The 22,119-nt window shown below is 56.1% G+C and overlaps 1 protein-coding gene across 3 annotated transcripts; it reads right to left on the reverse strand.

Moving 5' to 3' along the window:
• Positions 1-97: 97 nt before the first annotated feature.
• Positions 98-20,892, reverse strand: MLC1 (modulator of VRAC current 1). Of its 3 annotated transcripts, none has more exons than XM_070453545.1 (12): positions 20,785-20,892; positions 19,862-20,102; positions 18,472-18,561; positions 17,199-17,252; positions 16,814-16,915; positions 10,098-10,196; positions 9,668-9,739; positions 8,710-8,826; positions 7,323-7,379; positions 6,660-6,782; positions 2,822-2,983; positions 98-698 (listed from the first exon to the last, which is right to left on the reverse strand). In XM_070453545.1, the coding sequence occupies exons 2-12, from the start codon at positions 20,039-20,041 to the stop codon at positions 450-452; spliced, it is 1,305 nt and encodes a 434-aa protein (XP_070309646.1). In that variant the 5' UTR covers positions 20,042-20,102; positions 20,785-20,892; the 3' UTR covers positions 98-449. The 3 variants fall into 3 exon arrangements, with proteins under 3 accessions (XP_070309646.1, XP_070309647.1, XP_020737671.1); XM_070453546.1 differs by having other exon boundaries at positions 557-1,396; XM_020882012.2 differs by having other exon boundaries at positions 557-1,402.
• Positions 20,893-22,119: the final 1,227 nt, after the last annotated feature.

Below are 22,119 nucleotides of genomic sequence, written 5' to 3' on the forward strand. Positions count from 1 at the left end.
GAATTAAAAGCGCCCCCCTCCCCATGTTTACGTCTTAGTTGTTTCAGAACCTGGGCACGGAGATGCAGGGCGACCCAAAGTGAAATAGGCCACTGGCCACAATGACATGTTAGCATTTATTGCTCAGGCAGTATTAAATTATATCACACAAAAATGTAAATTGACAGAGACAGGACTATGCAGTTTAAGACCCCACTTGTGTGAATGTTTTGCGCTCTCTCTGAAGTTAGAAGTGCCTGTGCAGCCCCAGGCACTCACTCCAGCTGTCAGGCTCCAACTTTCTGGCCTCCTAGAGACGGCCGTGTCACCTGCGCTCCCCCTGTGGCTTTCATGCAGCCTGAGAGGCTGGGAGGGGGAGGTGGCCCCCACGGGCTGCACGTGGGTGGGGTCTGCTCGTGTGCAGACAGCCCCTCAATGCTTCCGTGCTTGTCTGGGGACTTGACCAAGGCCTATGTCTGCCCGGCCTGCCGGGGACACGAGGCCATCAAGGCTTGGAGATGTGGCCTGTCCATTTTCAGAGCTGTGGACAGGCTCAGCCACGGCCGTGGCCCACCCGGAGAACGCTGAGCTGCCACGCGGCCAGGGCGGACTTCTGTGCTGACAGAGGCTTCAGGACAAGAGCACGCTGACCACCGCTGAGCTGGGTCTCTACCGGCTGTGTGGACAGCCCAACATGGGCGAGGGCCCTTCCGGAAACACTGGGGTTAAGTGTGAAAAGAGGTCAGAAATGCAGGCCCGTGGGTTTCACATGGGGACACCGCGGGTCGAGTGGGGGCTGCCGCGCCTGCAGTTCTGAAGGCTCTGCAGGCCCTGGGGCAGGCAGGAGGCAGCTCTGCCTGCTCCGGGGAAATCGAGGCTTGGCAGGCTGCCCCCCCTCGCCTGGAGGATAGAAATGTGGAGATGGGTAAGGTCCATGCAGGGATGCAGGGCTGGGCACACAGCAGGTGCCAATCAGAGCAGGGAAGGGAGGCCGAGCACGGTGCGGGCGAGCACGCCGGCAGCCTGGGGCCCGGGGCTGCCCAGCGATCAGCGCCGGCAGGGTTCGGCTCCAGCCCGGCCCTTCCTCACCAGGGGCCCCATGCCGCGGCTCCTATGGTCAGGCCACCTCGGCAGCACTGAACTGATCGCCCCTCAATAAGCGCAAAGCAGTCAACATCTGCCTATTTTAAAATTAAACCACAAGAAATGAGAAAACTCCACCTTGAACCTGGCCCTCCGCAGGAAAGGGGAGGGGCGGGCTGGGGTTGCAGCTCGGGGCACCTAGTGTCTGGGTGTTAGGGCGCCGGGGCGCGGGCCCTGGGCCTTGGCGGCCCGTGTGCCGTCACTGGGCCATCTGCACCACGACGGCTCTCCACGCTTTCTCCTTGTCGAACTCCTTCAGGGGGCTTCTGGCCACCTGCAACTGAGGACAGCGCATCTGTCCAGGGCCGCCCACCCCGTGCAGGAAGCAGGGGAGGCCCTGACCCCCTCACTGGCCCTCCCAGCTCTCCCAGACGTCCCCCACCCCGTGCCGTCCGCAGGGGCTGGGCTGGCACCCACGCCTGCCTCCTGAGGCCTCTTCCTGCGTGCCCGCATCCTGCACGTGGCAGGGCAGCCTCGGCACACGGCAGGTGCTCAGTAAGTGCTGCGGACGGGCAATAATGCTTTCCCGGGCACAGCGGCAAGTCCCGCCAGCTCTCCCTGGGGGAGGGGACAGATGCCCCCCATACCAGGAGGCTGGACCTGGCCCTGGAGGCTGTGAGGCAGCTGCAGGGCCGTGACCCCTGGGAGGGAGGGCGTCTGAAGCAGCCAGTGGTCACCAAACAGGGTGGACCGCTGCCCGGATTGGCTCTCCTGAGCCCCAGAATGGCAGCTCTGGAATCAGCCGGGAGGACCCACTGGATTGACGCTGCATCTTGACATCCTGATATGGAGCCAGGTGGACCTCACGTGGGGCCTGGGGACACAGCGGTCCCTGCGGGAGACTGACCACAGCCGGGTGAAAACGACAAGCGAGCGACAACGCCCGAGCAGCGCCCAGCGGGTGGGGGGCTGGCGGCGCTGGGCTCGCCCCAGGAGGTGCCGCGCGAAGCGCAGGGGAGGCCCACTCGACTCGCCGTGTCCCCACGGGAAACCCACGGGCCTGCGTTTTTACGCTAAACCTGTTTTTACGCTAAACCCAGTTTTCCCAGAGGGGCCCTGGTCCATGCTGGGCTGTCCTGCGCAGCCCGTAAGTGAGCCGGGTGGGCCCAGGGGGCAGCCAGGCAGGAGGAGTGTCTGGCCCCCCCAGGGTGCCCTCCCCAGGTGCCCAGGCCTGCTGCTGCCTGGGGAACAGTAGGCAGGTGTGTCCAGCCAAAGCGCCACAGCAGACAGCACCCGGAAGGAGCCGTCCACTGGTGGGGACGAGGGGCAGGGCCCGGGCAGAGTGCAGCGGCCGTGAACCTGGCGGAAGGGCTGGCGTGAGTCGCCAGAGCCCCCGTCACAGGCCCTGGACACACGTCTACAGGGGGTGGGCTGGGCTCCCCTTCCTGGCCAGGCTGCTGGAGGGAGAGCCCTGTGATCCCTGGAGATGTTTGCCAAGTTCTCAGCTCATTTATAAGAGTAAAACTGGAAGCATTCAGTCCATAATATCTTTTCAGAAATGGATTTGTGTTTGCCTGGCTGGCTTAGAAACTGTATAAATGTATTGCACCTTTTCAAGAGTTTTCTTTGTTTTAAATAGAGAAAGTGACCCAACAGGTCTTGAAAGAAGTCAGCCTGGGCTGGTGTCGCTTTGCCCAGGGTCCCAGGACGGCAGGCCCCCCCTTCCCCTCCCCTCCAGATGGGCTCAGAGGCCACTCACCTCCCCGACCGCCGGGCGCTCCTGTGGGCTGGGCGGGGCGCCCGCGGCGTCCCAGGACGCGCCCACCTTGAAGCGCACACACTGGATGACCGTGGCTGTGTTGAGGCCCGCCTGCAGCAGCAGCTCCAGCATCAGCATCAGCAGCAGCGCATCGTAGGATTGCTGGGGGCGAGAGGTGAGCAGGAGACGGGGGAGAGGGCAGGAGGGGGGACGGCAGGCCGCACACCCTGCTCCCTCTCAGCCGCTACCCCCCACCCCACTGTGTGGCCCCTCGGCCGGGAGGCTCCCAAAGCAGACCCCGAGCCCTGGTGTAGTTACATGGAGCAGTTTCAGCTTCCCATTCCTCGGGGGCCCTACCGTGTCACCAGCCGGGGCAGTGATCACTGTCTCAGTGAGCCAGAGCTGAGGAGCTCAGTTCTGGTCTGAGCTCTGTCATCCTGGACTTAACGGAAGACCCGCATAAACATGACCCAAAGGCAGCCAGGCCCCTGACGGTACTGCCTGGCTTGTCTTCCAGGCCCCCCAGCAGGGCCAGAGAGGAGCTGCTGAAATGATCTATGGCCTCCCGGAGGGTGCCTGGTGACACAAAGGCGAGTTCTGTGTGAGATGCCAGTGGAAGCCCAGAGCCGGAGGAGAAACAGGGACACAGGCTCCAAAGAAAGACCGGCAGACCAGCTCCAGCAGAAGCTGGGGGGCCTGTACTGACTACTGGGAGGAGGCGTCTGCCCCGGACCACAGGAGCAGGGGGTGGCACGCCTTGGGGAAGGGGCTGCCAGCAACCCCAGGAGGAAGCCCTAGGGTCTGTAAAGACACCCACAGACCACTGGCTCTCTCCTCACACTGCAGGGTGACCTTCCAGCCTCAGAAACACAAAGCAACCAAACGTTAAGACAAAGAACCTAGATACGGTCACTGTTTAAAAAAGAGACTCAGCGTCTCTCACATTAACCTGCACACTTAAGGGTGAGTCCAGTTTTTCTAAAAACGCAACACTGTGTTTTCTTGAGTCAGGCAGGGTGATTCTAAAATTCACACAGGAACCTTCTGGTAGTCCAGTGGTTAAAAATCTGCCTCCCAATGCAGAGGACGTGGGACTGATCCCTGCTTGGGGAACTAAGATCCCACCCGCCACTGGGCAGCTCAGCCCAAGTGCCACAGCTACGGAGTCTGCACTCGAGGGCCCGCGTGCCCCAGCGAGAGAGAAACGCACGTGCCGCAATGAAGCATCCCACACACTACACCCGAGATCCGATGCAGCGCGAAATAAACATTTCTTAAAAATCTAAAAAATAAAATTCATATATAAGAACAAACAAGTGACAGAAGTGAGGAAGCCCTGAAATGCAGGGCAGTTGGCATCAAGCCAGCCAGGTGGTGATGGCCTGGTGCCAACCTCCAGGGTGGACAGAGCAGCACAGATTGGCTGCGAGAGGACAGTCAGGGCAGAGAGAGACCCAGATAGACAGAAGCTCAGTGCATGAAAAAGGCAGAGTCTCAGACGACAGAAAAAGATGGGCTTTCTAATACAAGGGGCTGAACCTTTCATTTACAGATGAGCCTTTCGAGTAAAGTCCAATTGGGCCCACTCCTCACGCCATGCTCCAGGTTAAACTCCAGCAGAAACACAAGTGTGAGCCTTTCTAATTGTGACTCAAAATCCAGAAGCAATGAAGGAAAATATGGACAAATTTAACTGTGTAAAACACCAACAAAACTTCCACATGAGACAGATCACAGCAAGCAGAATGGAACAGCTGCCTAGCTGAGGCCGCTGTTTGCCTCTTCCGTGTCTGACGGAGGGCTGGGCTTCCTGTGTTGACAGCGTTATTAAAGCCCGCAGGAAACGGGCAAGAGACACAGGCAGAGCTTGTAGGAGAAAGGAAGTGCCTGGGACAGAGGAAAGGGCCTCACCGACCTGCGTGTTCAGATGCGTGCTTCAGCGCCCCTGCCACAAGACTCCATCTCTCAGCCGTGTCACAAGCCCCGGGGGACACCCCTCCCAGGCTATGGGGGGACAGGTGCTCTCATACTGCTGGTGGGAGGAAAAAGAGGAGCCGCCCAGGGGGTTTGCCAACATCCAACTAAACTACAAATGCATCTGTCCTCTGGGTGATGAGGAAGCACCAAGATAAATTGTTTAAAAACAGAAAGGTAAGGTGCAGAGATATATTAGAGTGACCTGTTCTGTAGGAAGAAGGAAACTAAAGATACACACAGTTGCCTGTGGGAGCAGTGGGGGGCCGTGGATGGGACCACAACCCCTCTGAGTTTGCCTTGGGTTGATTTCACTTTTGAACCACGTAAAAGTTTTATATGTTCAAAAGTACTAACAAGAGGGAAAAAAGCATCAAAGCCCCAAACTGAATACAAACAGAAACCGTCACACTTGGCTCTGCAGCTCGGCCACCCAGCGGGGGTTCCGTCCCGGAACGAGTGGGTGGAGGAGCCTCAGCTTGCCCAGAAGGCATCACTGCGGGCACCTGTGTGCAGTCAGATCAAAGGTGGCAGCAACCACAGTCAGTGCTACCAGGAGACAAGGTCTCTGGACTAAGAGAAAAATAAGGCAAATACAAAATAACAGAGGCTGGGGGAACCCTAGAATGTAAAATTTTGAATTAGAGATACCAATATACATTCAGGATCTGTAAGTACACACATTTCTCAGCTCTGTCCACTGACAGGGCTTAGGCATGACGATACCCCCGCCGGAATGGGTACATGGCTCCCCTCCCGGGGCGAGGGCGAGTTGGGGCCAGGGGCCAGGACCAGGTGGGCCGGGCCATCTCAAGCGTCTGATGGGAGAGGCTGATAGGCTGGCGTCTGGGAGCCCAGAGAACAGGGACTCTGTGGACAGTGGCCAGCGCACGTCCCCCGGGGGCGGTTCTTGGGCAGACACAGGTGCACACACGCTGACCCCATCTGCGGCCCAGGGAGTGTGCTGCTGCCAGCCGCACTGACCCACAGACGCCGGCACTGGGACTTCCTTCCTTCAAGGGGCTGCAGCTCCTGGGAAGCCCGCCGGCAGCACTGCAGACTGGCCAGCACGTGGCGCCAGTGCTCCTGGACTCACTCCTGCCCACGCTGCAGCACACAGACCCACGGGGGGCCATCTCCCCGGCCACAGGCCTGCACTCCGGAAAGTCAGTGCCTGGGGGGAGTGGGGTCTGCCCCCGACCTGAGGACACCAGAGTGCAAGGGTGAACCTCGATGCTCTGAGGACCACAGCCCTGGGAGCGTCTTCTCAGGACAGTCCGAGGGAGCCTGTGCTGTCAGCTGTTAGGCCAGCCGCCTCAACTGCGCAGGGACTGGCCTTACTGCTGACATGCAGAGGATCGAAGGCCAGGGGTCACCTCAAGCATCTGCCACTCCCTTTCAGATGCTTCCAGAAAACAACGCCTATGTGTGCTCTGCCCACCCGTCAGCATACACCACACACACACACACACAGAGACACACACACACACAGACACCACCAGAGAACCTCAGTGTTGACTGTATTAACCTGTCAACTCTTCTGATATGTTTGAAATTTCTCATAACACCGTCTTACTGGGATCATCCAGGGCATCTGAGACTAACCCTGCCTGATGCCTGAGCCTGTGGGGGAGACACTGGACCCCCGAGAATCCCCTTAAAGAGGAGGTTCTCGCTCCCTTCAGCTTACCCAGGAACCAATGGGGTCTCTCATGAGACTGGATGAATGTGACTCTAAACCACAAATGAACGCAGCAAGGGCTGAGAAAATAAGACGCGGCTGCGAAGGCGGGTGTTCCGGACCTGGGCAGCAGATCAGTGGCGCCTGTCTCTCAGGGCTTGATTAGAATAGAAGCACACAGACCTTGAAGGCTGGCGGGTAGTCTTTGAAAACGTCCATGATTCTCATGATGCTGAAGGACAGGTACCCAGAGGCCGTGAACAGCAACGGGGCAGCCAGACTGCAGACAGCGATCAGCACCTCCACCTGGGGGAGCGGAGCGGGGCGGGGCCGGGGGCAGCCGGCACCGCCAGCGTCACTCAGGCCTCCGCTCGGGTCTGCGGCTGGCGGGGGCCTGCTGTCTCTGTGCCCAGTGTGCCCCTTGACTCAAGACACACTGTGTGTGGAACTTTCTCAACTGACGCACAATTCACTCTGTTCATAAAACAGGACTTAATGATCTCTGGCCTCCTCCTCATGCCCTCCAACCTGCTCCTCTGACCTCCCAAAACAAGCCACGCAGCCCCAGGAGTGAGCTCGGATGCTCACACCTTGGGGCACTCAGACTGGATTCAGCAGTTCAACACCCACACCAGGACAGGACGCCGCCTCTGCTGAGTCCCTAGAATCTCTCCCGACTCTCACGCCAGACCTGCCGTGGCTGCTCATTTCCACAGACGGGCCAGCCCTCGGACAGTCGCCCGGCCCTCCTGCAGGCCCTGCAGATGCCCCTCAGGTGCTCGCCCCCACCCCGCTCAGGCCAGCAGGCTGTGCAGGAGGCCCCTGGGCCCAGCCGGTGTCACCTACCAGAGGCCTGCTGGGACACTCCGCCGTCACGTGACTGGCAATGGCGCTTGGGAAACACTGAGAGCGGAGGAAAGAGAAGGCTTCAGATGGGTGTGGGGGAGGCACCCTGCGCCCCGCTGCTCAGCGCCACAGCAGCTGGGGGCCAGGCCGGGAGGCGGGCGCCCCGCCAAACACCGAGTGCCTGTCTCCTGCTCCCTCCCAGCTCAGCGGCGGCTGGGACTGTGACATGGACTCAGTGGCCGTGTCCAAGGCAGGGTCTGCGTCCAGCTGCAGTCGTCCCCGCCGTGTCCTGGTCCAGCTGGGTCTGCTCGCAGCTCAGGGTCCAGGTGAGGATGAAGCTTCGTGCTTCTCGTCTCTGGGGAGCCCTCAGCGGGCCCCCACCTGTGCCTCATTCATGACGTTTCTGGGCCGTCACCAGGGCGGGCTGCAGGTGGGCTCAGCTGGGCTGTCCGACTCAGGGGCCCTGGAGACACTGTGCCACCGCCCACCATGCTTCGACCCCGGGGGGGCAGGGGGCCTCCACTGGGCCAACGTCCCTGCCGCTTCGTTAGTAATAACTGCCTGTTCTACTTATTTTAAGGAGCCAGATCTAATTCTACACGACCCAGGCAGGGGGAAGTTCGGGGGGCTGAACTTCCTCAAGGTCGCCAACCCCCGAGCTCACCTTCTGGCCATCCACCCGCCCCCACCAGGCACCCGGGGCACCCTCCGCCATCCCAGCCAACACGGCCTGCTAAGCCCAGGTGTGTCCAAGCCCCAGCCAGCCGTCCACGCGACCACAGAGAAAAGGGAAGCACCCACACGCTGGGTGTGGGAGCACCAGGCTCCGGAGGACTGTGCTGTTGGGGCGTCACACGACACGGGGAGACTCGGGGCGTGGGGGGCCCTGGTAACTGCCCCAAGTGGACTGGGATCCAGGCACCCCGGCACGGCAGGGCCACAGGGTGGCGGGGCTGGGCAGGCGCTCCACAGGGGGCTTCCCAGTTTAAGGGGCGAATGGCATTCAATTATGTAAGTCAACTGAGACTTGCTTATAAAAGGATGGACGTTCCATCTACAACAGCGACCCAGCGGTGAGCACTTGCCAAGCTGAGCCTTCACTGCATTGCAGTCAGTGTAAAATAACACACGTGTACTTCATTTTAAAATGTGAAACAAAATAAATGCTATACATTATGAAATCATATAAAATAATGAAACAAGTATTTTCCTGGAAAAATAATACAAAAAAATAATAATAATAAAACAGCTAGGCTAACAGGCTGACTCGTTTCCTCCCAGGTCTCAAACAGTCTGGGTGCCCCGGCCCTCCCACTGCGATCCTGCCTGACCCCTGAAGCTGAGCTCAGAGGCTGGCCGCCCCCACGGGCACCGCCGGTGTACTCACGGCCACTAAGATCCAGAAGAACGTAACCGAGAGGTGCGGGCCCGAGATGGCGTCGTCCACGTTCAGAGCAATGACCCCTCCGAGGATGGCGGAGACCCCTGCAATCACCTCGATGACCTGGGGGCGGGCAAACAGCGAGGGTCAGCATCACCCAGGGGGGTGGGGCAGCTCCCCAGGGCCCCCGGGAGGCAGGTGGGGAGGCTCCTGCGAGCTCAGGGCTAAGGAGCAGGGTGCCCCCTCGCCATGCATTGACATGCAGGATAATCTCCAAAGGAATACTGAAAATATGCATTCCAACCCAAATTTGTGGGAAAAGGAAGGAGGAAGCTTCCACCAATTCAAAGGAAAGTGGGAAAAGCCACAGAAAATAGGAAAAAGATGGAGAAATACATAAATACGAAGGTGCCAGGAATCGTGCTCTGGGTGGCCTGGCTCAGTCCACACAGCCCCTACACGCCACACAGAAACCACCCAGACGTGCGGGAAGAAAGGGCTGGAAGGAATGGAAGACACGGTGAGGAGATATTAACAAGAGACAACTCGCATAGTTAGTGATGCAACTGTCCTGGCAAAGGCCACGGCTCTGGAGAGTTGCTCGTAATGGTTTAAAAAGGGGGGGGGGGGATGGGGGGACAGGCGTAAGGAAGGGATTCTAAAGTTGTGTGTACTAAAACCCACCGAACTCTATGGTGCAAAGCTACAGAATTACAGAGACAGATCCATAATCTGCACTCAGGTTGGGAGGTTTTTAACAGACCTTTCAGTAATAGAACAAGTGGACTAAAAGATTTTGGAAAGGGCTTAAAACGCAATTAACATGGGATTTATGGAACAGGGGGGCACTGCCAACCAGGACAGCGCCTATGATCGTGGACACGCCCACCCCGTATTCATCACGTACTCCCCTCCACCCCACCACTCCATGAAACTAAGTAGAGGGGAAAAAAGCCTTTCTCACAGAGTAGGATTTCAGGACCCGAGCAGGAAATGTCACTTCATACAGAATGTTGGTGCTCTCAGAGATGGAACCCTGTAAAGAAACAAACCCCATTACAGGGCCAGCCATGTCCAGGCCGCCGCTCCAGGGACGGTCTGAAGTGGGAGTTTCTAGGCGATGCTCCTGGATCTTCAGGCTAAGAGCGGAAGTTCAAACATGGACTTTCTCTTTGCACATGGAAATGTGTGATTGCTGAAGTCCTAGTTTACAAGGTGATACTTTAGGTTGACGTGGGCTCTGTCTGTGGCACTACTGGGGGTGGTGAAGGTACTTGGTCAGAAACAGACGAGGGAGGAGATGGTCCGCATCTCTCTGTTTGCCTCCCCAGGGCCATCGACCCCTCACTCCGCAGCCAGGTCTGTGGTGCAGCTGTGCCGCAGGCTGGACCCACCTTCTGCTTGCAGTGCGCCTCACTGGAACGTGCAGAGATGATTACTGTGGCCGCCATGAAGAGCTCCAGCAGAAGCAGCAGAATCAGATTGAAGTTGATCTGCCCAAGGAAAACATACACGTTTATAAAATTGGCTTCTCCACTTAGATCCAGTAAATGTAGACAGCCCCATGAAAGGGCTTAGTGGCCTCTTCAAAGCCTGGGCAACATTTCCTGTCCAAAGTCAGATATCAGGCAAGCCTTTTCTTTTTTGGTTGTGGATTTTTGTTCTTAAACCACTGTTGGCTCACAGGCTGGATTTGACCTTGGGCTGTAGTCTGCCAACCCTGACCTCAAGCTTCCTTGGCAGTTGTTCCCTCCTGGGTATTTATCCTAAAGGAATGAAAACTCACATATATAACAAAACCTGCCCATATTTACAGCAATTCTGTGCGCAGCTGCCTCAAGTGGAAAACAACAGGCTATCGGGGGTTACAGGACTGACCCACATCCTGACTGTTGGCAGTTACAAGAATCCATGCCTGTGTTTAAATTCACACAATACACAAGTCAATTTAACTTTGTGATATAAAACCATAATATCTACTACTGTGGGCAAGAATCCCTTAGAAGAAATGGAGTAGCCCTCATAGTCAACAGAAGAGTCTGAAATGCAGTACTTGCGTGCAATCTCAAAAACAACAGAATGATCTCTCCTCGTTTCCAAGGCAAACCATTCAATATCACAGTGATCCAAGCCTATGCCCTAACCAGTAATGCTGAAGCTGACGTTGAACAGTTATATGAAGACCTACAAGACCTTCTAGAACTAACACCCAAAAAAGATGTCCTTTTCATTATAGGGGGCTGGAATGCAAAAGTAGGAAGTCAAGAGATACCTGGAGTAACTCTTGCAGTAAAGTGATGCACTCAATATGCCAGCAATTTTGCAAAACTCAAGGGTGCCCACAGGACTGGAAAAGGTCATTTCTCATTCCAATCCCAAAGAAAGGCAATGCCAAAGAATGTTCAAACTACTGCACAACTGCACTGATTTCACACGCTAGCAAAGCAATGATCAAAATCCTCCAAGTCAGGCTTCAACAGTACATGAACCGAGAACTTCCAGATGTTCAAGCTGGATTGAGAAAAGACAGAGGAATAAGAGATCAAATTGCCAACATCTGTTGGATCATAGAAAAAGCAAGAGAGTTCCAGAAAAACATCTACTTCTGCTTTATTGATTATGCCAAAGTCTTTGTGTGGATCACAACAAACTACAGAACATTCTTCAAGAGATGGGAATACCAGACCACTTTACCTGCCTCCTGAGAAATCTGTATGCAGGTCAAGAAGCAACAGTTAGAAATGGACATGGAACAACAGACTGGTTCCAAATCGAGAAAGAAGTACATCAAGACAGTATATTGTCACCCTGCTTATTTAATTTATATGCAGAGTACATCATGCGAAATGCTCAGGTGGATGAAGCACAAGCTGGAATCAAGATTGCCAGGAGAAATAGCAATAACCTCAGATATGCAGGTGATACCACCCTTATGGCACAAAGCGAAGAGGAACTGAAGAGCCGCTTCATGAAAGTGAAAGAGAAGAGTGAAAAAGTTGGCTTAAAGCTCAACATTCACAAAACGAAGATCATGGCATCCAGTCCCAACACTTCATGGCAAATAGATGGGGAAACAATGGAAACAGTGATAGACTTTGATTTTGGGGGCTCTCAAACCACTGCAGATGGTGACTGCAGCCATGAAATTAAATGTTTGCTCCTTGGAAGAAAAGCTATGACCAACCTAGACAGCATATTAAAAAGCAGAGACATTACTTTGCCAACAAATGTCCGTCTAGTCAAAGCTATAGTTTTTCCAGTAGTCATGTGTGGATGTGAGAGTTGGACTATAAAAAAAGCTGAGCGCCGAAGAATTGATGCTTTTGAACTGTGGTGTTGGAGAAGACTCTTGAGAGTCCCTTGGACTGCAAGGAGATCCAACCAGTCCATCTTAAAGGAGATCAGTCCTGAATATTCATTGGAAGGACTGATGCTAAAGCTGAAACTCCAATACTCTGGCCACCTGATGCGAAGAACTGATTCATTGGAAAAGACCCTGATGCTGGGAAAGATTGAGGGCAGGAAGAGAGGGGGACGACAGAGGATGAGATGGTTGGATGGCATCACCGACTCAATGGACATGAGTATGAGCAAGCTCCAGGAGTTGGTGATGGACAGGTGATCTGCTGAAGTCTATGGGGTTGCAAAGAGTCAGATACGACTGAGCAACTGGACTGAACTGATAAAACCAACTAATCAGGAACTCCCTGGCAGTCAGTGATTAGGACTTGGCACTTTCACTGCCTGGGCCCAAGTTCAGTACTTTTTATTTTCTTTTTCTGGCCCTGTTGGGTCTTCGCTGCTGTGCGTGGGCTTTCTCTAGTGGAGTCAAGAGGGGGTCTCCAGCTGCGGCGCTCAAACTTCTCACTGCGGTGGCTTCTCTTGTCGGTGGCGTCGGGTTCTACAACACACAGGCTCGGCAGTTGCGGTGCAGAGTTAGCTGCCCCGTGACAGACAGAAAACTTTGACACTAATAATGAAAGATGTCCCCTCACTAACAGTCATCATCGAGATGACTTTACAAGTGAGTTCGATCAGACTTTCCAGAAGCAGTGACTTCTCATCGTGTCAAGATGTTGCAAAAAGCAAAAAAGAGGTAAGAGTTTCTGCGTTCATTTTATGAGACAGGAAAACCTTGGTTCTAAAACCAGACAAAGGAAATGTAGGTCCATTTCACTCAGGAAACTTGATGAGCAACCCTAACGAGGAGACTGGTTGGTCGGCCCATCAAAACACTGAAAATAACACACTGTGATGAGGTAAAGCTAATCTCAGGAAGGAAAGTTTCAACACCAGAAAAATTAGTGCATTTAATAAACTAAACGAGGACAGAGCATCTCAATAAGTTCAAGAGCAAGCAGCACATGTTTGTATTTTTAAAATGAAAAACTTACAGCAAACCCGGACTTGAAGACAAGGTTTTAACTTGGTGAAAGTTGGGTATAAAACACTTAATGGAGGGACTGCTCTAGTGGGCCAGTGGTTAAGAGGCTGCCTTCCAAGGAAGGGGATGCGGGTTCTAGCCCTAGTTGGGGAACTAAACTCCCACGTACCGCAGAGCAATCCATCCCACGCCCATAACGACTGAGCCCTCAAGCCAACTAGCGAGTCTGCAGGCAGCACAGCCAAAGAAGAAAAAGAAGGAAGTTCACGGCAACTTTAGATCCAGCCCATTTAAAACCAGGAATAAGACAGAAAGGCCCAAGGTGCCAGAAGCCCTGGGCAAAGCTATGAAGACACAGGGACTGTGGGGGCAGGCTGAGCAGGACGTTTAGTGTTATTTGTGGCGACACAGGCCTGCACAGAAAAACCAGCGCAACCAACAGGAACGCTCGGAGGATGCGAGTCCAACAAGGCTTCTGGACACAAAGTCCTCTTATGAAAATCCACTTCTAAAAATGGCTACAATTTCAATGGAGTCTAAATTAACACATGCCATGTCAGTTGATTTGACAGCATAAGATGCTGTCACTGGGGCAACTGGATAAAGGACACCCAGGAATGCTTTGTACTGTGCATGCAAATTCTTTTCAGTCTCTAACACTTCAAAATAAAGTGGAAAAAAAAGAAAATCAGAAGCTTCTCTCTGCACTAGGAACAACCCATCTAAAAATATAATTTGAGAAAGAAGACACCGTTCATACTCGCACCACGCCCGTGAATTCTGTGGGGACTGTCTGATACAGGAACATCCCGACCCTGATAAAGGGCAGATGCTGTGAGAGGGGAGACAGTTTGCCCCTGGTGGGATGACGTCACACAACAAAGCTGTCAGTTCTTACCGGTTATTCTACAAACTTCAACTAATCGCAACAGAATCTCAGCTGTACTTTTGGGGAACTCCGCAAACTTATCCTCCAACATATTTGAAATAAGAGTGGTCGACTTCGAAGGAAGAAGACAACTGAAGTCACAAAGCCACACTGGCAAGCCTGGCTTCACCTCGGCCGCCAAGCAGCCCATGGGGGTGTAGGCAGGGGTTGGCACATGTGGCACACAACCCGAGCTCTGACCAAGGGGAGACCCAACTCAGGAGAAGCCGAGGACGGGAGCAGCCAGCAGACAGAAAGGAGGTTCAGGAGGGCACGTGCCTGGGAAGAGGGGTTCAGAGGTGGCAGTGATCCAAGGGTGACCTGCGGCAGCTGGGAGCCACGCTACAGTCATCAGATGGGAAAACGGGATGGCTGGAGATGCCACGTGCAGGGAGGGCTGTGGGACCAGGCAGCTTTCAGCTGTGGGGAGGCTGGACCCCGCGGTGTCCTGGGCTTGGCTGCGTCAGGTGGGTTCACGGCCCTCCTGGGCATCCAAGGAGCCCACGGAGATGTGCCACGTTGGCCTCATTTGTTGAGGGAAGAGTCAGAGGCCAGGGAGCTGGGTCCTTCCCTAAAGAAAGCAATGCCCAGGAGGACACAGAGCAGCCTGGGACCCCGCGTGGCCTCCCCCGGGCAGGGCAAGTCCAGCTCCTGCTCGACAGGCAGAATGGGGAGGGGAGCAGCCCCTGGTGCTCCAGGCCACCCTGGTGGCCTCACGGCGGGGGGGCAGGGTCTCCTGTTTCATCGTACTTGACCCTGTTTGGACACTGGGAGTCCGACCTCGTGGTCCTGGGGTCCTTCCGTGCGTTCAGGTGTCTGAGCTTCACGTCCCCCACGTGGCCTGGGTGGGCCTTGGAGGTGCAGGAGCCCATGGGTCTGGTTAGCGATGGGCTCTGGGGCCCAGACCTAGGTGGGGGGATGCTGCAGCCCAGCCCTGGGCGAGGCCACCGGAGGAGGAGCCCTCCTGGGGGGCCCTGGAGGAGGGGAATGTGCGGTGCGCGGCTGCGCACATCTGCAGCCTCTTCATCCACTCTGTGTGGGGCGCCGTCCTGGGGGACGGGTGCTGGATTATGTTCTGGTCTGGGACTCCTGCCACCATCAACAGGGCTGCTAGGAACACGCTGCCTGGTCACCCGCGCGAGTGTCTCTCTGAGGTTTGTACCTCTTCCGAAATGACCTGAAAATTCCAGGCCTTTGCCAAGAGCCTGCAGCAGCAGCAGGAGTTGCAAGATGTGAAGGAAGCACGCTGGGCCCTTGCCCGACCGACGCGGGAAACGTCATCTCCTGTGGCTTCAGCCGGCCTCTGACGGGGGGTCTCGGCTCAGCTGCCCGTCGGCATGGCGGCTTCCTGCTGCTGAGCCCCTGGCGCAGTCACCAAAGCCCAGGACTTCCTCCCAAGGCTCCCATGCGGCGGCCTGGAGCCAGCCGCTCTGACAGAGCCTGTCCCCTTCCTTACAGCGTGGGCTCCTGTGTCCGCGGCACAACTGGCTGGGCCTCATGGTGAGCAGGTGGCAGGGCCAAAGCCGAGTCGATCACAGCTGTGTGCCAAGCCTGGGACGGCCACACCCTGGACTGCTCAGGCTGACCGGATGCAGGCGCTCTCCTCTCCTGCCAGGGCAGCTGTGTGGTGGAGGGGGAGACCCCCACCTGAACTTCAAGGGGTCTCCACCCCAGCCCTTGGGTACCACCTGGATCTGCTGGGGCCTGCCTGTGGGTGGACTTGCTCTGGGCCCACAGGCCGGCAGCACCTGCATGCAGAGTCTCTTTCGTGAAAAAGCATCGCAATTATCAGTGGGGCTTTGTGACTTGCTACAAACAGTCTCCAGACCTTCTGTTGCATTTATTCCCAGGAGCCTGATACTGTATTTCATAAAATGCTATCTGTATTTCAGTAACATTTTCAACAATTTGTTTCTGGCACAAATAATTGTTTTACATGGATTTTCACATCCAACAACCTTGCTACGAGCACTTAATGATCAAATGTCAAGAAAGCAGAGACTCGTCTCCTGCAGGACAGGCAGCAGACAGGCTCCTCTGAGACCCGAGCATCTGTCATCTTCCTGCTCAGACGCCTGGCCGGGGTGTCTCTGGCCACGGCCTCCATTTCCCGATCTTAAAGAAATGCATGCACTGTCACACACAGAACAGCGGTATCCCTAATCAGGTCCTGTTTCCTAGAGATTCTTCTCTGCTTTTCTGTGATTTAAACAACAAGGTTCTTCCATTTTTCTTAGCAGAACATAAAGTAATAATGGGACTTTAGTCAGCAGCATCACACATTTAACAAAATACGTTATGTACGGCTAAATGTTTAAGACCCTGTTTAAGACTCCTTTGAAAAGACCCTGATACTGGGAAAGATTGAAGGTGGGAGAAGGGGACAACAGAGGATGAGATGGTTGGATGGCATCACCAGCTGAAAGGACATGAGTTTGAGTGAACTCTGGGAGTTGGTGATGGACAGGAAGGCCTGGCATGCTGCAGTCCATGGGGTTGCAAAGAGTCGGACACAACTTAGCAACTGAACTGAACGTTTAAGAACTGTCATGAAAGAAATACAAGAAATCAGTGAATCCATCCACTGACACCAATGAAAGCATCGAAGACAGTTCTTTTCTTCAGAAGCATAGGTGAAATTCTCAGACTCAAGAGCTACGGTACACATCCCTACGTAACTGCCCAGCAGACAGCTCGCCAACACTTGCTCCAGGCCCACAGGGCTGAGCAGACTCAGCAGGAGCCAAGCCCTCGGCACCTGTGACCATGGGAGACCGCATGGCTCTCTGAGGACTCACATCTACTGCTGACGGGTTCAGGACAAGCTTACAGCCGAACCAGATCAGGCAGGTGGTGGTGACAGCAAACGTGGACACGAACAGTATCTGGAAGTTGGGGATCTGGAAGACAAGACGGGAGGCTTTCTTTCACCTCTGTGTGATGTTCAACCTCATTCCTGGGCACTGACCACCATCCCGAGGTCAGGCACTCAGCATCAGCGGGGGTGACTGTGAGCTCGGCCCCTTTGCCCTCACGGGGGCAGGAAGAGGGGGTGCAGGGCTGCAGAGGGTGTGCCCCAAGGGCGGCCTGGGCCCACCCCCCCCAGCCCTCCCACCTGCATGCCCTGCCATCTGGGGCCTCTGGTGCCGCCCTCAAGCTATGCAGATGGAAGGCTGGACTCACCGCGCTAACATTTCTCTTCGAGATGGCGAAGCTCACGATGGCTGAAGGGATGCACTGCAAAGAGAGAGTGGGTGAGCGTCCCGCTGGCTGCTCCGTGTCCCGAAAACCTGCAGGGCCCGAAGCATGCCCCCTCTGCCCAGTGGTCTCGCTCAAAGCTGGAGGGGCCTGGGTCTTTCAAAATAATTCTTCTGGAAACAGCTTTAACTGTTCTGATGATGGAAAGGCACCTGAAGGTGAAGACTGTCTTAGCCAGACACGCCTGGAGCAGATGTAGTTTGCTATCACCCGAGACCAGCGTGGCTTGCCAAGAATTACCCAGGAGACCCCGAGCCCCTTGGGGTCCTTGTTGGGGGCCCCCACTGCACCCTCCCAGGAGCCGAGGACAATGAAAAGGGGGAGCCTGGGCGGCAGGGAGGGGACGGGGCCAGCCTGAGCCTCGGGGGTCACGCCAGTGTCGCTGCAGCCCCAGGACCCCCAGACCTCAGAGGGAGCAGCAGCGACACAGCCTGGCAGGAGTTGGGTGGGGGCTGGGCCAGGGGAGGAGCCAGGGGGATCATGTGACCTGCCCCTACCCCATCACCCCTGACAATTCTGCTGGGACATCTGTCTAGGTCAGTGTGGCCCTGGAGCCACCTGGGTCAGAGGTCAGAGGTCACTGTGACCCCAAACCAGGTCTGCTCCAGTAGTGAAGAGCAAGGGCCACCTAGGAGGTTCTGGAGAGAAGGGCAGCAGGTGAGTGGAATTCTTTCAACGGGTTTTCTTTGAGAGAGCAGAGGCTGTGCGCCCTGTGGGGGTACAGGGTGGGGAAACATTGGTCTCGAGTTCTCAGACACTTGGGAGTGCTGATGGGGCTGGAGCAGGGAGCAGGTGGGCGAGGCCCCCCCCAAGACCCCAGGGAACGTGCCCTGTGCTCGAGCTGGCCGGGGTCACCAGGTGTTTCTCCGTGCAGGCCAGCAGCTCCCCTGGGCCTCAGCACTCTGAGTCCAGAGCAGGCACAAGCTCTGGGGAGGGCAGCTGCAGCCCCGAAACCACGAAGGGGGTTCCCTGCTAGCTCGTGGGACAGCCCAGAGCAGCTCGCAGCCGCCTGGGAGAGATCAAAGGGCCGCTTCTCACCCTGGAGTTGGTGGAGTAAGGCAGGCTTGCTTCATTCATCCGTTTCAAAAGTGACAGAAGCCAAAGTATACAAAGAGATTTTTTTGAGTGAGAAGTAAGCAACAACAGCGAGTCAATCTCAGAGTCAAGAACTCAGTGCTGACGGAGGACCGCTACTCACCGAGCCCGCAGCACAGCGTAGGTAGTCCATCTCCAAAGGAAACACGTTCCCCAGGTAGAGAGAAAACCCCGAGGTCACGAGCAGGCAGCTCTGCAGGGCAGCACGAATGCAGGTGACAACAGCAGGCCTGAAGCTCAGGTGGCGGGACAGCCAGCTCTCTCCCACACCTGCACTCTGCCCGATACCAACACCCCGTCTGGACCCTGCTGGACCTGAGTCCCTCCTGAGGGCGACAGCTGCCCACTCTGCCCCAGGCTCAGGCTGCGGGCCTCAACACTTACAAGGGGGCCAGGAGACTGTCAACGCTGAAAGCAAGAAGCAGAGGTGCTGCTTCCCAGACAACGCCTGCACCTCAATGTGCGCAGGGGGCCTGGGGACGGAGCCAGCACACAACTGTGTCCTCCTCAAGGCGGCGGAGATGCAAACTCACCCCACAGGGAAGGCCATGGGGCGGAGGTCACAGGTAGAGGTCTCTCAGACCCGGGGTCTGGAGGGGGGGGGGGGCCTAGTGCACCGTGGAGTGGGAGCACGGGGCCTGGGGGTGCAGGGACAGAGGAGCCCTCGCTGCACCCCCAAGTGAGGAGCAGACAGCTGGGCCACGCGCTATGGCCAAGGGCACAGAGCCCAGGGCCCTGGGAGTGAGAGGAGGTGGACCAGTGCTGGCCGTCCACACAGGGGCGGGGGGAGGAGACTCCTATGAGACACAAGTAGTGGGGGGCTTCCAGTCTCAGTGGGGCAGGGTCGCAATGTAGGGGGAGGGCAGGCAGGACCACTGGGGTGCTGGCCTGTAGGGCCTGGGCCCGGGGAGAGGCAAGGGCCCAGCCTGGATCCTGGATCTTGGCCTGGGCACACAGACCCACAAGGTCCTGCCCACAGAGAGGTGGGGCCAGTGGCCAGCCCAGGTGACTGTGCTTGCTCAGGCCAAAATGGATCTTTCTGTTGTCTGAGTGCCTACGCAAGCTGTCAGAAAATCTCCCAGGACCCCAGGCAAGGTCCACCGGGCCTGCCCCCAGCTCCCTGTTGGCCCTGCCCCTCCGGCCCCTTGGTCTTCACTGTCCCATGGCCCTGGCGTCCTGCCTCAGGACCCCATTCCACTGTTCACCCTCCCAGAGGCCCGTGCTGAGAGCAGAGCCCCTCCTCCCCATCTCTGCAGAGCCCCCAGGAGGTGATGGGCATGCAGGCCACCCTGGCCCAACAAGTGACCTGGCCGACGGGCAGTGTGGGCCCCAGACTGTCCCAACCCTGCGGGACACAGAGTGGCCACTAGGAAAGAATCCAAAGAACAAAAGCAAGCCAGCATGTCACACCCGTGAGGCTCTCATGTGCAGCACTGACCCTGGGCCCCGGGGAGCCACACGCAGGCAGGGGACCCTCGGCGGGGAGCACTCACCCCCATGAGCACAGAGAAGACCCACGTCTTGCGGCTGAAGCACGGGTGCAGCCTCGACGACAGCTGAAGGTCGCCGGGCTTGGTGTCCGGGGCGTAGCCCGCGGCGTCCGGCCTCCCGCGCTCCGGCGGGGGCATCCGGTCGTACGCCAGGCCCTCCCGGCACTGCTCCTCGCGGGCCATGGGCCGGCGGGCGCAAGGCTGGCGTGAGCGGCTCAGCGCAGCACTCACCACGCAGCCCTGTCTTTATTTGCGATAAGATTACAAATTACACTTTGATCACTCTGAAAAAACTCCCAAAGAAGTGATTTTCAGTAAATACTTGTTTTGGGCTTCCCTGCTGGCTCACTGGTAAAGAGTCCACACGCCAGTGCATAAGGCACGGGTCTGACCCCCCGTCTGCGCAGATTGCACACGCCGAGGGCAGTGATGCGCATGCGCCACACCCACGGAGCCTGTGCGCCCCAACAAGGGCAATCAGGGCAACGAAGCCCACACACCACAACTCCAGAGTAGACCCCACGTGCCACAGCTAGAAAAAAGCCCGTGCAGCAGCAGACACCCAGCACAGCCAGAGACAAATTAAAAAACTATTAAAATTTTCTTAAATATTTGTTTTCAATAAAAGAAATATCATGCGTATGGAAGTACTGTGAATTTGAAGAATAAAATGAGCACTTAATTTCACAAGTGAACAGAATCACTCTCCCAGTAAAACCACCCTGACCAGTCCAGATTCATGGAGGGACTTCGGTGCCTTGCTGAACTGGGGCTCCCTCGGTGCCCCCCCCCACATCTCACTGTCCACTGGCACCTGCAGCCACAAATCCCTTGATGTGTCGGTTACCCCAGGTCCAGGGTGGTGACCAGACAAGAGGCCACAGATGTACCCCACCCGAAGGGTTCCCAGCTGTTCACGCACTTACCTCCGTGGTGATTCTGGCGGCGGGAGCACCGGTCTCTCGGTGACGGGCTCCTGTTACTGAGTCACTGTGCCTTGGCGTCCAGTGAGAACTATTCACAGACGGAACAAAAGCCCAGCAAAACTGCACTTAAGCCAGGGAAGCGGGACTGCTTCCTGAATTTCAATGAGGGCGTGAAGCGAGGGATCCTGGAAGGTTCTCAGTGGTTGTGTAACTGCGGGCCCAGAGTCCCACTCCATCCTGTGCCAACCCGCCAAGAGCAGGGGGGTCTCTGCTGGTCCACTTGTGGCAGACAGGTTGTGAGCACCAGAGTGGTCCTCTCAGGACAAAGAGCGTGCCCGAGCGCAGCACTGTACCAAGCTCAGGATCCTAGAAGGCCAGACAGCCCAGTGTTTGACTCTTTTGGAAACAAGCATGCTTTTATCCAAAGTCTTCCTCTCCATCCTTTCTGGAAGCCCTTTTCCATCCCTGCCATCAGACAAGGAAGGCCCTTCACAAGCTCACACACCATTTGCGAGCTGCGTGACTGGCCTGGCCCTTAAACTGTTTGGGATTCTGACCCACGGGTTCCTGTGTGCCGTGAGGGTCCCGCTATGCCCGCTATTTCCACTCAGCACGGAAGGGAAGGGACGGGTGTGCATTTTGCCCAGCCTCTGCTTATTACTCCTCCGTGGCTCAGTCGTGTCCGACTCTCTGCGACCCCATGGACTGCAGCACGCCAGGCTTCCCTGTCCTTCCCTATCTCAAGGAGTTTGCTCAAACTCATGTCCATTGAGTCAGTGATGCCATCCAACCATCTCATCCTCTGTGGCCCCCTTCTCCTCCTGCTCTCAATCTTTCCCAGCGTCAGGGTCATCAACCTGGTCAGAAGTTGCAAAGTATCGATACTCCTCACTGTCATTCAGCCTTCCCTATTTGCCATTGCTTGTGAACTTCACACACAGTCAGTGCGCTCCAGAACGAAAACCACAGTCACAGAAAATGAACCTAAACAATCACATGGGTCACAGCCTTGTGTAACTCAATGAAGCGATGAGCCATGCCATGCAGGGCCACCCAAGACAGACAAGTCATGGTGGAGAGTTCTGACAAAACGTGGTCCACTAGAGGAGGAAACAGCAAACCACATCATACTTTTGCCTTGAGAACCCATGAACAGTATAAAGGCAAAAAGACCTGACATCAGAAGACGAGCCCCCAGGTCGGTTGGTGCAGACATTCCGGTGCCCCATGATCACAACGTCAGTCTCTTGTGTTCTCAGGAGCTGAAGCCTTTCACAGAGCTGGCTGCTCAGACCACAAGCCCACATCACGCCCAAGCAGAGGCTTCAGCTTCCC

The sequence above is a fragment of the Odocoileus virginianus genome, chromosome 23, assembly GCF_023699985.2.
Source record: "Odocoileus virginianus isolate 20LAN1187 ecotype Illinois chromosome 23, Ovbor_1.2, whole genome shotgun sequence".
Classification (NCBI taxonomy): Eukaryota; Metazoa; Chordata; class Mammalia; order Artiodactyla; family Cervidae; genus Odocoileus; species Odocoileus virginianus.